At 38.4% G+C, this 18,594-nt stretch overlaps 1 protein-coding gene across 4 annotated transcripts in view; it reads left to right on the forward strand.

The window, feature by feature from the left end:
• Positions 1–18,594, forward strand: part of DIDO1 (death inducer-obliterator 1) — a 69,699-nt gene that overhangs the window by 12,801 nt on the left and 38,304 nt on the right. For 2 of the 4 annotated variants that reach the window (XM_081325193.1, XM_081325194.1), the window contains exons 2-7: positions 4,473–4,677; positions 6,346–6,444; positions 8,224–9,097; positions 11,532–11,850; positions 14,173–14,370; positions 16,708–16,933. In XM_081325193.1, coding sequence (XP_081181319.1) covers positions 4,578–4,677; positions 6,346–6,444; positions 8,224–9,097; positions 11,532–11,850; positions 14,173–14,370; positions 16,708–16,933 — 1,816 coding nt within the window. In that variant the 5' untranslated portion in view covers positions 4,473–4,577. Of the gene's footprint in view, positions 1–4,472; positions 4,777–6,345; positions 6,445–8,223; positions 9,098–11,531; positions 11,851–14,172; positions 14,371–16,707; positions 16,934–18,594 lie in introns of those variants that run through there. The other 2 variants (XM_081325195.1, XM_081325196.1) reach the window with 2 other exon arrangements.

Below are 18,594 nucleotides of genomic sequence, written 5' to 3' on the forward strand. Positions count from 1 at the left end.
GAATAAGTAGGAAAAGATAGGCAAAGGGAGTTAGTTGCATTGTTTGACTTGTTCAGTCTGGTTTGAATTAATATATTGGGTTCTTCATAGATACTTAGAAATTTGAAAACCATTTTTTTTCATTGGTCACTATGTTCTCCTTGTATGAACCTCAAGAGTCCCCATTTCACCTCAGTATTTATTTTTAAATAATGTTGAAATGTTTATATGACAACTATTCTAATAGTTGCAAACCCAGGAAAAACAATTGTTTTGAAAGACTTAGGCCACATTGCTTAATATAATATAGGCAGGCAACATAAAATACATGCTAACGGTATTTGCAATCAAATGTAGAGTATTATAAGACGCTGCTGGATTTAGTGAAAACCTGTAATCATAGTGACTTCTTTTTATGATTAAAGTAACTTTTAGTATTACTCTTATATTAGTTCATTATTTACAGCAAGTGGCTTCCCTTGGATTGTTTCTAGGTATCAATTGTGGTACTTGTAGTTTAGCATATCCAGAAATTGTGATTTTTTTAATTTATAATTTAACACCAGATCTTTCCATTGGGATCAGGAAGAATTAGTGTGCTGTGCACACCTTCCACTAAAATGCCACATATCAAGATTCAGAAATAATAGTTTTCATATAAAAAACATACATAATTGCACCCTAGCTTAGGTTTTGGACTTAAATGTGCCTCGAAAATCATCTTTTATTCTATTCTCCAATGTTAGAAAGCATTATCAAAATTGAGATAATTTTGCTTTAAAATGAGGCTGTGGTACAGTATAAGAAAGAGGGTCCCCTTTTGGCTAAAAAAAAAAGCTGTTACATTTTTTAATGTACAGATAGTCCTTGATTTACCACCATAACACCCCAAAATTTCTATGGCTAAGCAAGATAGTTGTTAAGTGAGTTTCGCCCCATTTTACAATCTTCCTTGCCACAGTTGTTAAGTGAATCACTACAGTTGTTAATAGTAACATGGTTGTAGAGTGAATCTGGCTTCCCCATTTGATTTTGCTTGTCAAAAGTTCGCAAAAGGGGATCACATGACCCTGAGACCCGGCAACTGTCATAAACATGAGTCCGTTGCCAAGTGTCTGAATTTTGATCATATGACCATAGAGATGCTGCAATGGTTGTAAGTGTGAAAACGGTCATACATCTCTTTTTTCAGTGTCACTTTGAAGGGTCACTAAACAAAGTGTTGTAAGGCAAGGACTACCCCTATGTGCAGTCTTTCCGCTTAACTAAATACAGTTTAGATTTTAAGTATATTTAAGTATAATTATCTTGAAATTTCATTTAATGAAGAAAGACATTGTTAATAGAAATACAGTAAAGCAGGGGTCTTCCAACTTGGCCCTTTTGTGACTTGTGGATTTCAACTCCCAGAATTCCTCAGCCAGGCATGCTGGCTGAGGGATTCTGGGAGTTGAAGTCTACAAGTCACAAAAGGGCCAAGTTGGAAGACCCCTGCAATAAAGGGTATAGTTTTAATCCATGGCTATGTAGAAAATAAAAGTAAAGTAAAAAAGTAAAACACAAGGACATCATATTCTCCCTAGCGTTTTATTGCTTGTCAGCTGCAAAATGGAAGAGAAAAGGGGATGCAGGTCAGCCAAGTCTGCTGTCTTCTTCCAGATGTTCCCAATAACATACTCATGTCCTGATTTCTTAAAGCTGAAGATGCAGTATTTACCCTTCATGACATATGCTGGTAGTAGTTTTAAAAATATTGCAGGAAAAATATTTGTAGACATAAATAATATTAATTAAATAATATTTCAAGTTAATTCAACATTTCTAGCATTTGAAGCATATTAGATTTATGATATGTGACAAAAGGATAGCTTTTGTGTTAGTATTAAATTAGCAAAATTGGGGGCAAATATGATTGGTTCAGTTCAGTAAGGCATATCAACTACCATTTATGAGATCAAGGGGGAGTATACAGAGCAATTCCTTCCATGGCTTCCCACCATTTTGAGACAGGTGATATATAAGAACTATAACATGCAGTATAGACTCAGGATAATGAACGGAAAAATAAAGAAACATTCAAATTTTCTCTCAGCCTCCAGCAAAAAATACTGGCTGTGTACATATAGCTGATCTCCCCCTCTAGTCTGGTCCCCCAAAATATTAAATATTTAAGTAAATATCTAAATGTTAAATGTTCCATTATCAAAATGTTTGTCTGCCATAAACTGCAGTTCAGTAAGAGTATGAGTGGCTCCTTTTTAAAAGCTTTGGCTAGTGTGACAAATTCAAAAGCAGATCCATTCTAGAGTGAAAATTGGCTGAAATAACTGACATTTCAAAGCTGCAATGCCACTCAGTCATTACTGCATTAATGTACCGTGTCATGTATTTCTGTAGCGATACAAATGTAAATAACATGAATGAAATACTTCTGAACCTACATTTATTTTTGCAATACATTAATTAATTTCAACTGGAGTAATTTCCCCATTTTCTGCTATTTTAAAGGCAACCAACAAGACTCTTCTTTCAGATCTACTTTTAGAGTTGCTGAAGTGTGATTTCTTAACAATACTAATTAAAACAGAAATCCACAAGGTTGCCATGCCACCTGAATTAATTAGATTCAAACATGGGTGTAGTCCTTATCCTCAGAGGAGCTTCACAGACCTAACAACGCAAGCAGAAGCAGTTGGGGAAGGGAGATCGCAAGGAATGGGTAATCGGGATCTGTCTCCCATTACTCCATGCAGAGTTAATTGTTTTCTTTTTTAATACATATTTAAGGAATGAGTTACAGGATGGGAAATGGGGAGGGTTTTATGTGTGGGAGTGTTTCGGCCTATTTTCTTGCATTCCAGTTTTGGTGGGAGAGATGAAGGCAGAACCCTCTTTTCTTTGTTGCTCCAAAAAAGGAGTCAGTGTTCGCTAGCTGCTCTTGATGTGATGTCTGTTTTTATTCAGACTGAGGCATGATAGGGGATGTAAGTAAAATATGAGTAGGTTTCTTAGCATAAATAGCCTTAAGTTCCATTGATTCTTTCTGGATTGTATATAATATTTAAGGTACCTCTTCGTGAAAGCACAGATAGACTTTTATAACTAAAGGTTTGTGTGTGCATGCGTGTGTGTGAATTGAACAAGAAATGATTAGCCGATTTTTCCCTCTTCTTCTGGCAGATCTTTTAAAATTGCATGATGTGTGATGAGTTGGAGATTCTTAACAGGGAGATTGAGAGGTTATTACAAAGCAGCGTCGTGGAAAGAAGCTCTTTAAGCTCAGAATCTCTTCAGACATCAACCTCTGATTCCTGGGATGTAGTTACTGCTTCAAGCAGTGGACCACAAGGCAGTTTAGTGAAGGTATCCAGTACCTTAATGTTGTTTCAGGTTTAGCAAGAGCATCTTCTCTTTTCTCTATTGACTTAACCTTCATAATATCTAGATAGCCGTCGGTGATTAGCCTTCCATGATGAGTGTTAATCTGTATTTATTCATCATGCAGCACATTTTAATGTGAAAGCAATTTATATGAATAGGGGAAATTTGCTTTTTTTAACCGAGAAGGGATATTTCACATGTCCCTACGAGTTACTGGATAAGCCAGTTGTGAAATATATATATAATATAATTTTAGAGAATGTTAAAATTTATTGTATCCAGATGGCAACTACAAAATATTACAAATAAATGGAAAGTATTGTAATAACTAAGGGTGTTGTTCAGTAGTCATTGTACCAAGATACAAAAGTTCATGGTATTGTTTAAAATGTGGCTAGTTTTCTGTGAATATCAAAAGTCAATGGCAAAACGTTTCCTGTGCCATCCCTTTAAGGGAAATGGGTTAGAATTTTCAGATGTTTGATTTTGTGGTGGCTGGGATTTGTCAGTTGGAAATAACCACATTTACATTAATAATAGCTGGGGAGAGCAGAGAGGTAGATAGCTGGTGCCATATAAAGAAATGTTTAGAAATAAGAAATCCAACAGTAATTAAAGAACTTACAAATCCCCAGGAACACAGATTATTCTGAGAATCATTTACTGAACAGAGTGAACATGTATTTCATGTGTAATACTTTGCTTTGGTTCTATAAATTTTGCCAGTATTGTTTTTAAGACCAAAAACGTATTTGAGGTCTTAGTGGTCGCTTTTCTGTAAAATAGTGATAAAAGGATAAAGACTAGGTGATTCTTGTAGCCCAGGGGTGTCAAACTCACAATGTCATGTGACGTGTCGCGACGTATCACGACTTTTTTTCCCATTGCTGGCAATGGGGTGGGCGGGGTTTCGGCATGACGCATCCGGCCAGTGGGCCGGCAGTTTGACACCCCTGTTGTAGCCTAATAAAATGCTTGATATGTATTAGATCCCATGTTGCTTGTAATGTATTTAAATTAACTAGTAAACTTACTGATGAAAGTTTTAATAGTTTTCTAACTTAAGCAGTAATTTAGATGAAGAAAACTATAAATAAATTTTCCTGTAACAGGCAGCTGTGTCGAGCGGAGCATTGCTGGATTCAGAGTCTTCAGGATGGCGTCCAGATGACCATTACTCTTCTGGCTTCTCCAGAATAGCATCTGTTGTTGGGATTATGCTGAATGACTCTGATTTACTTCTGCCCTCCTGCGATTCCTCCCTTGGCTTAAGTGGACAGGAAGGACTAATTCCAGCAACCTCTAATGCTGTGTCAGGTAAAAAGCATTTAGAGGATAGTGAAGACTCTTCTGTTTCTCTTGCTTATTGTGGAGACGGGATTCGTCTGTACTGTTAACCTTTCTTCACCTTCAAAGGTAAACCCTTTCGTTAAAATGTCAATTGCATGTTGTGATAATACTGTACCACGCCCTTCTTTTTTCTTCAGAAATTGTCGTGTGACATTAAATCCAATTGGAGATTTTAAATTTCACTGGGGGGGGCGGCTACCTGAGGACAAATGATTGACATATTGGGAGAGAAAGGGTGGCATGCTGCTTTGTTGATGTGATAGCAATGTTATGAGCTGAAAGGAGAAAAGCTGTTTTCTGAGAGAGCATTGGTACAAAACCTAGCATTGTCGGGTGGAAAGCTGTAGAAAAGTTGTACGCGAACTCATAATCATGAACAAGATACATTATGTGCCATTCTGGTCCCAGTATTTAGTGCTTCCAGCATCAAAAACTATTAGGCTTACTGCATTATATGGCAGAAATCATTTTCCAAGATCTTGGGTAGGACTCATGCATAGCATTGCTACCCTAGATCTGCTAATGCAAAATTAGGCCCTGTGATATTATCAAACTACCGTTAGCATAATGATTTCCATCTGCTTCCAAAGGCAGTCATGTCTTTCATTATGACTTGATCCCAGGATAAAGGACTTGTCTGTAGGCCAGAAACCATGCTACCACCACCATTTCCAGGGGACATGGCTTATTGCTCTGCCTGTGCCAAGATGAAGCTGTCACCAAAATGGTCACGTGAGGAGGTGGTGGCACTCTTTCCTTCGCTGGCAGGCCAGAGGAATATATTTCTTTTTGCAACTGTGAGTTAGATAATCATGGGTGACGGACCACATTCATCACACAGGCCATAGGTTGCCAATCCCTTGTATTCTGCAGATAAGAAAAACAGAAAACAACTGGGTCACAAGGAGAAAAGAATCTGAAATCTGATTGGGTGGTATCATGATTTTGGGGGGAAAAATTTCTGCTAGGAGCAATTATTATGCCTATATTAGGTAAAGCAGAAATGATGGTAACGTAAGGAAATACATTGCTAAATATTTACTAGAAAATTAACAGTGAAGCCTGAACCTTTGAGAGGTCCTTGGGGATGTCCGGAAGCTGCAAATTATCAAGTTATGTTTAAATCATCTTCAGTATTGTGAGAGGAGAGAGAATGCAGATGCAAGACTTTGTTGTGCTAAGAATATGTTTTTGTTATGTGTGTTTCTTTCGCAGTATACTTACTGTAACCTATCCTGTTCATGCAGGTCTTGTCTGGAAAGACAAGCTGTAAATATTTCAGAACATTTGATGACAGTGCATTCACAAAGCTCTAATAATGGACCAATTATTTAAGAATTAGGATCTTTCTAACAGACATGATGAAACGGGTATTAAAATGCTTGCATAGTTAATTTGCTGTTTAAAATGAAATTTAATAAGTGAGGCTATATCAGAATGACCTTTATGGTCAGCTGGATGATGTTGGGCCAGTCAGGCCTAGCAAGGAGGCGGTGGCAAAGCACATTTGAAATCTTGCCAAGAAAACTACAGGGACTTCTCCAGGCAGTTGCCAGGAGTCACCAATGAATTGAAGGCATGTGCTCACACGCAAACATACACATATGCTTATCATTACTTTTTATCTGTTTTCAGAGGTGACTTTTTGGAACAGAAATATCAGTACTATGGAAGAAGATAATTTGGAATCTGTGACACTGGAATCTCAGTCTAACATGGAAAGTTCTTCTCTTGGTAAATTATTTTATTTAGGGCAGAAAATTTAATAGGAGCTAAGCATCGTTCCCACTCTTTTGCTTAGGCTGCAAATGCCAAAATGCCATCACTGCATTGGCAGCTTTTGATGAACGCAAGGGGATGGGTTCTAGTAGTTAGGAGCATCTATTCTTTCAAGGGCAGGGGTAGGCAACCTTGGCTCTTTCATGACTCGTGGACTTCAACTCCCAGAATTCCTGAGCCAGCCAGGCTGGCTCAGGAATTCTGGGAGTTGATGTCCACGAGTCATAAAAGAGGCAAGGTTGCCTACCCCTGTTCTAGGGGGACACACGAGTTTAACTCTACCTCTGAATTTACATAGTCATACAACAGCATCAGGCATTCTCCCTTCATATTGTCTTGATCATTATTGCCAGGACAGTCAACTGCTGTAGTCATATGCTGACTATTTAATTTAATTTAAGTTTATTAAATTTATATACCGCCCTTTCCCGAAGGTCTCAGGGCAGTTAACAGGGTATTTAAAATCAAACAGTACAAAATACAAAAGTTAAAAAACAATTTAAAAAGATTAAATTATCCCTTAACTAAAAACCTCAGTTAAAAATTCTCAGCCTGAGCAGGAGAGCTCAAAGAGCCAGGTCTTCAGGTCCCGGCGGAATGAACGAAGGTCAGGGGCGGTCCTAAGCTCCACGGGCAGCTGGTTCCAGAGGGCAGGCGCACCCACAGAGAAGGCCCTCCCCCTGGGTGTTATCCGCCGGCAATCTTTTACCGGCGGCACCCTGAGAAGACCCTCTCTATGTGAGCGCACTGGACGAAGGGAGTTTGATGCTGGCAGGAGGTGTTCCCTCAAATATCCCGGACCCAAGCCATTTAGGGCTTTATAGGTCATCACCAGCACCTTGAATCTCACCCAAAGGGCAACCGGAAGCCAATGCAGCTCGCGGAGTAGAGGTGTTACATGGGAGTATCGGGAGGCCCCCATCACAACTCGCGCGGCCGCATTCTGCACCAGTTGAAGCCTCTGGGTGGTCCTCAAGGGCAGCCCCATGTAGAGAGCGTTGCAGTAGTCTAAATGGGAGGTCATGACCGTGGTAATGTGACTGCACTTTCCTTGCTGATAAGGATGATGCGGCTTCAGGTTGTGTGCACAGGCATCAAGAATCAGAAGTAGCACACCCCTCCCTTGCCAATAATCAAATTCTGTCCTTTTATAAAGAATGGGGTCAGGTAGCTGAATTTTTCAAAGAGGTACAGGTAGTCCTCAACCTACGACCACAGTTGAGCTCAGAATTTATGTTGCTAAGTGAGAATTTGGCCAAGTGAGTTTTGCCCCATTTTACGACTTGCCACATTTGTTCAAGTGCATCACTGCAGTTGTTAAGTGAATCTGGCTTCCCCGTTGACTTTGCTTGTCAGAAGGTTGTAAAAGATGATCACGTGACCCCCGGGGACACTGCAACCGTCATAAATATGAACCAGTTGTCAAGCATCCGAGTGTAAATGGGGATGCTGCAATGGTCGTAAGTGTGAAAAATGGTCACTTTTTTCAGTGCCATTGTAACTTTGAACAGTCACTAAATGAACTGTTGTAGGTTGAGGATGTATTTCTAATGATGGGATAAGGAGGTATATTTGGCTTCACACACTACAAGCGAAGTGAGGCTATATATATATTATGCCCTTAAAAGCATTTTGACAGAGAATACTCACAGTATTCCCTATTTCTCCCAGTGTGCTGTTACTTATGGAAGTGATACAATACTTATAAAAGACTCAATTCATTCCCTTTGTTAGCTGCGGATGAGAAAGATGAACAAAGCAATGAGGATGAACAAAAAACTGTGAAACCCACCAGCAAGGAGTTCAAGAAAACATGGGGCTTTCGTAGAACTACCATTGCAAAGCGAGAAGGCTTAGGGGACGCCGACATGGACATTGCTGAACAAGCATCTCCTCAGCAGCAAAACCTGGCTCCTCGCCGTAGTGGACGACAGCCCAAGCGTACTGAACGGGTGGAAGAATTTCTTACCACCGTGAGGCGCAGAGGGCGGAAGAATCTTCCCGCAGCTCTTGAGGACCTCAGTGAGCCCGCTTCTTGCCATGTTACCGACGTCGAAACTGCTTCTGAAGGCAGTGTAGATAGTATACCCGATATAAAAAATGTACCTCCAAAGAACCGTTCTAATGACAGCAAAGGCCAGCCGGCTCGAAAAGGCAGAAGTGCGAAAGAGCACGATGAGGAAGAAGATGAGGAAGATACGTCTGACAGTGATAGCGATGGGTTAACTTTGAAAGAGTTGCAGAACCGTCTGAGGAAGAAGCAGGTTGAAGAGAAGCCCTCGGAGCTGACGCTGAAAGAGTTACAGAATCAACTCAGGAAGAAACACCAAGAACAAATTCCTGCTGAGGCAGCTGATGTCCAGACCAGCGGCCAAATTAAGCATGAAATCACTGTGAAGCAAGAACCAGGAACCACAGATAATGCTGAGGCTGGAGAACAAGGATCTGTCTCCAAGGAAACCAGTGAAGCGGGTCAGATTAAGAAAGAAATAAAATGTGCTTCACAGATCACCGATGAACTTGAAGAATGCACAAAGGGCAAATCGGAAGCAGAAGTATACGACCCCAGTACGCTTTACTGTATCTGTCAACAGCCTCACAACAACAGGTATTCCTTATAAATAATGTCAAAAGTATTTCAGAATGTGGTCCAGTAAACATTTGAGAAATTTAACTTTTTACTCTAAATGTATGCTTCATTAAAGATCAAAACACAGTTTTCATATTAGTGCTTTTACCAACAAATGCTATAGATAGTGATGATAGAAAGGGGAGAATGGAGAATTAAATGATGATGGAAACAACTGCTTATTAATTTAAATGTATGAGAACAATAGCATATTTTAAATTGCACTGCCACTACAGGGCATTTCCGAAACAGTTTGGTTTCTCGCTGACTGTATTGCATCATAGTAAAAACTCAAAACATTGAGTGCAGAAAGGGACTATATTATAGCCAAAGCTGGCAGAAGAAAATAGCTACCTTCAAAAATGGAAATAAAGGCCATAGGGACACTTGTTCTTATGGGATATATATACAGGTGAAACTCGAAAAATTATAATATTGTGCAAAAGTTCATTTATTTCAGTAATGCAACTTAAAAGGGGAAACTAATATATGAGGTACTCATTACATGCAAAGCAAGATAGTTCAAGCTGTGATTTGTCATAATCCTCAGGGTGCCACCGATCAAAGAATGCCAATTGGTGACCCCCAGGGGGAGAGCGTTCTCTGTGGGCGCGCCAGACCTCTGGAACCGCTTACCGGTTGAGCTCCGGACGGCCCCCGACCTTCGCTCCTTCCGGCGCGATCTTAAAACATTCTTTTTCGAACAAGCTGGCCTGGTCTGACGGGATGGGGTTGGGTTTTTAAAATTAGTTTTTAACTTAATATGTATTGATTTTATGGGCATGATGTTTAATGGTTTTTTAATTTTTGTACTTGATTTTTATTGTGTATTGCCCTGTTCACCGCCCTGAGTCCTTCAGGAGAAGGGCGGTATAGAAATCAAATTATTAAATTAAATTAAATTAAATTATGGCGTACAGCTCATGAAAACCCCAAACCCACAATCTCAGAAAATTAGAATATTGTGAAAAGGTGCAATATTCTAGGCTCAAAGTGTCCCACTCTAATCAGCTAATTAAGCCATAACACCTGCAAAGGGTTCCTGAGCCTTTAAATGGTCTCTCAGTCTGGTTCAGTAGGAATCACAATTATGGGGAAGACTGCTGACCTGACAGTTGTGCAGAAAACCATCATTGACACCCTCCATAAGGAGGGAAAGCCTCAAAAGGTAATTGCAGAAGAAGTTGGATGTTCCCAAAGTGCTGTATCAAAGCACATTAATAGAAAGTTATGTGGAAGGGCTAAAGAAAAACAACCTGGTCTGTTGCTCAGTGGTCCAAAGTCCTCTTTTCTGATGAGAGCAACTTTTGCATCTCATTTGGAAACCAAGGACCCAGAGTCTGGAGGAAGAATGGAGAGGCACACACTGCAAGATGTTTGAAGTCCAGTGTGAAGTTTCCACAGTCTGTGTTGATTTGGGGAACCATGTCATCTGCTGGTGTTGGTCCACTGTGCTTCATTAAGTCCAGGGTCAACGCAGCCGTCTACCAGGAGATTTTGGAGCACTTCATGCTTCCTTCCGCAGACGAGCTTTATGGGGATGCTGACTTCATTTCCCAGCAGGACATGGCACCTGCCCACACTGCCAAAAGCACCAAAATCTGGTTCAATCACCGTGGGATTACTGTGCTTGATTGGCCAGCAAACTTGCCTGACCTGAACCCCATAGAGAATCTATGGGGCATTGCCAAGAGAAAGATGAGAGACGTGAGACCGAACAATGCAGAAGAGCTGAAGGCCGCTATTGAAGCATCCTGGTCTTCCATAACACCTCAGCAGTGCCACAGGCTGATAGCTTCCATACCACGCCGCATTGAGGCAGTAATTGCTGCAAAAGGGGCCCAAACCAAGTACTGAGTACATATGCATGCTTATACTTTTCAGAGGTCCGATATTATTCTATGTACACTCCTTGTTTTATTGATTGCATGTAATATTCTAATTTTCTGAGATTGTGGATTTGGGGTTTTCATGAGCTGTACGCCATAATCATCACAATTATGACAAATGCCGGCTTGAACTATCTTGCTTTGCATGTAATAATTCTATCTCATATATTAGTTTTCCCTTTTAAGTTGCATTACTGAAATAAATGAACTTTTGCACGATATTCTAATTTTTCGAGTTTCACCTGTATAGGTGGCATACAAAGAGAACAAAGCTATGAATGAGTGAACACCACAGTAGAATTCCTAATATAAGCCAAAAAGTGATCTCATCTTTACTAAGATAAAACTGTAAAATTCTGTAAAGAAAAAAACAAAGAAGTTGTACTCTTTTGGGAGTAATTTTTCCCCCCTATGACTTTGTTAAATTAATTTAACTTCATAAGATATGTACAACAGGACATGCTACATATACCAAATCTGATTGATATATATGTTGCTGATATTTTGTTAATGTTTTTTTTAAGGTTTATGATTTGTTGTGATAGATGTGAGGAATGGTTTCACGGGGATTGTGTAGGTATTTCAGAGGCCCGTGGGCGCCTACTGGAAAGAAATGGAGAAGACTATATCTGCCCAAACTGCACCATTTTGCAAGTGCAAGATGAAATAGTGACGGAAACAGATCGACAGGAAACTGTGCTGGGACAGGTAACAGGTGATGGCACAGAGTTCACAAGCATAGGAACTATTGAACAAAAGTCCATTGAGGATCAAGGCATCAAGGGTCGTATTGAGAAAGCTGCAAATCCAAGTGGAAAGAAAAAACTCAAAATATTTCAGCCTGTGAGTGTTCAAATTACTCAATTTAATTTTACTGAATTATTGGTAAATTTCTGGTGGAAACATTCTGAGTTACCTGCCAAGTAATAATAATAATAATAATAATAATAATAATAATAATAATAATAATAATAATAATAATAATAATAATAATAATAATAATATTATTAATTATTATTATTATTAATAATAATAATAGTAGTAGTAGTAGTAGTAGTAGTAGTAGTAGTAGTAAAGTTGGAAGGGACCTTGGAGGTCATCTAGTCCAACCCCTTGCTCAGGCAGGAAACCCTATACCATTTTAGACAAATGGCTGTCCAGTCTCTTCTTTAAAAGTCCAGTCTCTTCTTAAAAATGTCTCTCTGTGTTAATGTCATATAAAATGTTCAAGTTCTGACACCCTAGAAAAGAGCAAGACATGTCTTGTAAAATAAAACTTCTTGTAGTATTATTATTAAACTTAACAAAAACATAAAATTCAAGTAAAAAGAAGAAAGTGGGAAGTTAGGGAAGGAGAGAAAAGGAAAAAAGGCATTAACTTTCAACTCCTATTAACTGCAGTAGAATAAAAGTGGTAACATTATACAGCCTCAACTTTTTATTTTTGCATCCTTAATATATGCTATTTCTCTAACAACAAACCTTTCTCAGCAGCAAATCCAAAAGTCAGAGATTCAGTTATTGCACAAAATCTAGAAACTGTTTCCTAGTAGAAAGAAAATTGGATGCATTATTTTCTTTGATTGAAGTAGTTAATTTGGCCATCTCTGCAAGTTCCATTACTTTTTCCGGCCATTTTTCCATTGTGGGAAATAATTCTTAGCTCACGTTTACTTTTGTATCCTGTTAGGGGTTCAGTTACTTATTCTGTGAATTTAATTATGTTTTCATCATACACAACTCAAGGTTCTAAGCCCCTCTTGAACGCAATTGCTGAAAATCAATAGCCTATTATCCTTTTTAAATATAATTACAATGAAAATAATAATGTAAAATCTACATGGAAAAAAGTCTATATGATACAGGCCTCCAATCCCATGGATTGTTATTTTGTCATAGTTATTTGCTGAGACAAATCATTCCACCATGTTTAGAATAGAAGAATTAGAATTAGAATAGAATAGAATAGAATATATGGAATGGAATAGAATAGAATTAGAATAGAATAGAATTAGAATAGAATAGAATAATGGAATGGAATGGAATAGAATAGAATAGAATAATATAGAATAGAATAGAATAGAATAGAATAGAATAGAATAGAATAGAATAGAATAGAATAGAATAGAAGCTGGAAGTCTTCTAGTCCAGCCCCCTGCTTGAGCAGGAAGACCTATACCACAGGTCTGCAACCCACGGCTCCGGAGCCGCATGCGGCTCTTTCAGCCGTCTCCTGCGGCTCCCAGTCCTCTGCCATGTGCAGTCCAAAAAAAAAAAAAGTGGGACTAAAAAATTTCAACCAATCAATTCAAATATGCAGGGTAGGTGCATATCTCGCCTTGGCTCCACTCTTCAGTCAAACCCTGTTCTGCGCATGCGCGCATGTACGTGCATGTGCACACATTTTTTGCGGCTCCCAGTTTTTCCTTTTGTGAGGGAACCAGTTCCGAGTGGCTCTTTCATTGTTTCAGGTTGCTGAGCCCTGACCTATACCATCTCAGACAAGTAACTGTCTAGCCCAGGGGTAGGCAACCTTGCCTCTTTTATGGCTCGTGGACTTCAACTGAGCCAGAATTCTGGGAGTTGAAGTCCACGAGTCATAAAAGAGCCAAGATTGCCTATCCCTGGTTGCCTAGCCTCTTCTTAAAAGATCTCCAGTAATGGAGCGCCCACGATTTCTGGAGGCAAAGCTGTTCCACTGGTTAATTGTCCTTACTGTCAGGAAGTTCCTCCTTAATTCCAGGTTGCTTCTCTCTCTGATCAGTTTCCAACCATTGTTTCTTGTCCTGTTATGGCTTATGTTATGGCTTAGCATAATGTATTACCCTAGGAAAAGGACAAGAAGTACAATTTGATGGGGAAAACAGCAATGGAAAACTATTTTATTTCTTAACAATTTATTTCTTAACAATTATTGCATGCTAGAAGCCAAGACATGTACAATGACAGACATGCCTATAATTACTTGCAAACACCTTTAATAAAGATAGAAATGGATCTGTTTGGAAGGAAACCAAACAGCTGACACCTTCATTTTTCAGAGCACCATATATAAAAGTATTAGTAAGCTAATAAAATTCCGCACGGTTACGTAGCCAAGTAAAATCTATTGTAAACACGTACGGTATTACGGCGGTAAAATATTTCCTGTATGCTACATTTCAGGTGGTTGAAGATCCCGAAGCAGCCAATTGCATTGGCCCAGGATGCTGTAAGGTGGCTCAGCCAGGTTCAGTATACTGTGGGAATGAGTGCATCCTGAAGCATGCTGCTGCTACTATGAAATTCCTCAGCGAAGGCAAAGAACAAAAAGCCAAGGAGAAAACCAGACCCAAGCCTGCTCTGATAAAACCTCAGACTATGGTAAGTCTGGATTCGCATTAAATCACATAAAAGTAGTCCTTGAATTACCACCATCCATTTAGAAACTGTCCAGAGTTGCAGTGACACCGAAGAAAGTTAACTTGCAGCCAACCTTCATGCTTACGGCCATCCCAGAGTCGTCAAAGTAAGACGATCCAAATTTGGATGCTTTCCAATCGGCATATATTTATGATCCTTACAGCATCACGGGTTCATGTGATCATCATCATGCAACCTTCCCAGCTGGCTTCTGGCAGTCATTTGGGGACAGCTAGATCGCTTAATGATCCTGGGATTCACTTAAAAACTGCAGTTACTCAGTTAACAAGCAAAAAATGTCATAAAATAAAGCACAAGTCACTTAACCACTGCCCTGCTTAGCAACAGATGTCCTGGTCCCAATTATGGTCATAAGTCAAGGACTACTTGCAGTCTCTTGGTGATTGATTTCAGAAGACAAATGCCCCTGTATGGCAATATAGTTTTATTATTTACCCAACCTCTGTGCAAATTACTTTTGCCGTTTAGTATGCACTTACAACGCAGTGCTTCCTGTATTCATATAATCCTGGATACATCGCTCTTTTCTCGATTTCTACTATTGTAAAATCATTAGTGTGAGAAAGATTTCAAACACAGAAAAGAGTGTTGGTCACAGAAAGGTCATTTGACTTTTAAAGGTTACCACATTCAAAGAGAAAAAGTATAAAAATATTTTTTTCTGGACAATGCACTTAGTATGACTTTGAGTGTTTAGTGCCCTGTTTAAAAGCCCTCTGAAACCTGCATAATTATTCCAGAATGCTTCCAACTCTTCTTTGACATAACAGTTTCATATTCCAATATAATTCCATGACCGATTACATAGCTATGTAACACTAGCTATATTTTTGATGATCTAGGCAATTCTAAGGGATGTTCATCCTGCTGTTGCATTGAAATAGCTAGCTCAGTTTTTCTCAACTGTGGCAATCAGAATTCCCCAGCCAGGACAACTGAATTAAGCTTTAGTGCAGTGTTTCTCAACCTTGGCAATATTAAGATGTGTGGACTTCAACTCCCAGAATTCCCCAGCCAGTCTTGTGTGGAATTGTATCATGTATAGTTGCATTTTAAAAAAGGAGAGTATTGATATATAAAAATACAAGTGAAATGCATTTTTCAGTATTATGTGAATATTAACATCGAATAAATTAATAACGAACATTATAAATTCATTTATAATGCAGTATTACTTTCTAAAACTTTCCTTTTAAACATGAATAAAAATATTCATTTGTAACACAGTATTGGATACAGCCTAAGGAGCAGTATGAATACATTATTGTACTATTGTATAAAAAGATAATGTATTTCTTAAAAGGAAAAAATCCTACATCATACTGCTTAGGAGAAAAGGCGCAAAAGAAAAAATTCTAGAAAATAACAAGTATAAATAACAAAAATACAAGTAAATAAAATCCAATTTACTTTATGTTTAATTCAAAATATAAAACACACACACACAAAACATTTTCCAATTTTATTATGGAGTTTTTGATTATGAAGAATCATTGTCCAGTATTTTCTCTTCATCTGGATGTAACATATTTAACAACATTAATAGTTTCGCAATAAAAATAATATACTGTACATTATCTCGATTATTACAGGTGTTCCTTTATATTTCTTCTTACCCTGTTTTTAACAAGTTTTCAGAGCAGCTGATTAACAGATTCATGAATACAAATATTTTTAATACATCAAATGGTAGGAAAAAACCCAGCACCAAGCCATTCTTATATGTATTTTTCCCCCGGGCAGATTTTTTTGAATTAAGTTTGTTTTTACAACTGTATAGTGAATTAAAAAAAAAAATAGCACGTTCCTGAATGGGGCAATTCTTATGCTTATTGTATTATTGTAGGTTTTGGTCAAGCTTCCCATTTTTCTTAATAATTGAAGGTATAATTAGATCTTGATTGCTATCAGAGTAGCAGCATCACAGGTTTCGCTAAGCCAAATACTTACTGAAATGTTTTTGTCTTCATTTAAGGGTAATTAATGTGTGTCAGAAGTGATTTCAAGTTGGTAGGTAAAGATTTTTGTATAGGTGTGCAATATTAGGATTAGTCTGCTAGAAATTCAAACGCTTTTATCAGCAGGAAATATTTTAAGGATATGTGCAGAATGAGAGATTGTGTCTGGGATGTGATTTCTGCTTGTAAAAAAAGTACAGTGTATCTTTTTGCATAACCATATTTCCAGTATATCTAAATTGATTTGCCCTCTTCCTATGTCATGATGATTTCATCATTGCAACAATATAGTGATTAGGGGGTTCTGCTGGTTACACAGGCGGGTACCAAACCTTTGTCCATGCAGAAGAGGCCAGTTGCTGAGAAGAGAGAGATGATCATGAAGAAAACACCAGTGGCCATTATTAAGACAGAAGCGAACGCTCAGACAGTTGCTAAAGAGCCAACTCCGGAGAGCGCCACTCCATCCTGGGCCAGCGATCATAATTATAATGCAGTAAAGCCAGAACAGACTCCTGCCATTTCACCAGCACTGTTATTCAAATGTATGTATTTTCCAGGGATATTCTTCTGCAGTCGTTTATTCTTCCTATCAATACATTTTCAATTTTGGGGCCATCCAAAAAACAAAAAACAAAAAAACCACAAAACAAAACCCCAGGGATTTTTAATGGCTCCCTTGCTCTATCTTCAAAGATTGACACACATATTTCTCAGGGAAAATTCCTTGCATAGTGTTAATAGCAACTCGGGTGTTCTGGTTTAGTTGTATAAAATTTTGAATTTAATCTGCAAAGGTAGGCATAGTTTCCTTTTATGTGCTCCATAGATGGTAGCTATAGTCTTAACAGAAGCTAGGTAAAATGGTTTACAATATTAATATTATTGTGTAATGTACAGAGTAATTGTATCTACTGTTGAGATTGGCCCCTTGTTAGTCCTTTGCATTTTGACTTAAGAAATGTCAGAATTTGTAAGCTTTTAAGGGATTTGAACCATTAATTTACCTCTTTACACAAACACACCTTTTTATCGGTTTTGAAGAAAAAACTCCTACCAAGAAAACGAATCTCCTGAAGTGATTCCAGAAGCCCAGCATAAATCCAGATGCTTCTTTTTGTTTTTTGCTTTTTTTAAAAAAAAAGTGCTATATAAGTTCTCTTCAAAACAGGAGACTGAGAATTCTCATCTTACATATAAGCATACAGAATATCTTTAACATCTCAGTAGCTTATGAAGGTAAGTAAGTGGATGCTTGATAATGTAAAACCATTCTTTTAAGAACTTTTTACCCTTCTGTTTACGTTGCAGTCTGGATTTTGCCTTTTTCATTTCTGATGTATTATTTGAATCAATGTGTACCTTGATAGGGTTCCGGGCATGCAAAAGAATTGACTTCATTTCCCCCCCCCCCCCATAACCTCTGATGGCTGAGTTTGGCTACATCTTTATAACCATTGGAAGATGACTTTGGTGAACACCCCCTGGAGGAGTGGAGCTCCTAGACTTGAGGAGAAACTATGCAGAACATCTTCCTGTTCCCCTTCACATGAGGGGTGTAGTCCTCCGTGTTTACAGTTCTTGCTTGACGGGCATAAGAAGAAATACTTTGTTTCTAAGGCTTGTAAATCTTGAACCCTTATTTTAAACTCCTATGACATTTTCTAGGAGTGTCATAGAATCATAGGGTTGGAAGAAGGGACCTTGGAAGCCTTCCAGTCCAACCTCGAATAGTTTTTCCTCCGTCTTTTCATTAATTGAGATGACCAGTTGAACATTTCCAAAAGGAATCGATCCCTTCTGTATGCATATTAGTAAATTTCTTACAGCAGCAGCCTGAAAGTAGCGCTTGTTTTTCAGCATACATTGGGTTTCCTTCCTGCTACTCTTATAACTGTATACTTGCTGGGCAGTTCGGGTATTAACAATTACATTTTTCATATAAGTATTCTTGTAAGTAGGATAATAACAAAATTGGAGTCTTTTTCTAAAAAGACTTTCTAAAGTTAAAAGGAGATCTGTAGCTTGGTCATGTTTTTACGGTCGCTGATGGACACAGAAATGAATGCATTCAGTTCAGTTTATGTTTAGGGAAGAACTTCCACCACTTTAGGACATTTTGGCTTGTCTTTGAAGGTAAGTTAATTGCTGTCTTGAAGTTCTTTATGTCTTTCATAAACATACATACATTAAATTAGCTCCGTTA

Source organism: Vipera berus, assembly GCF_964194415.1.
Source record: "Vipera berus genome assembly, chromosome: 3".
In the NCBI taxonomy this organism is placed as follows: domain Eukaryota; kingdom Metazoa; phylum Chordata; class Lepidosauria; order Squamata; family Viperidae; genus Vipera; species Vipera berus.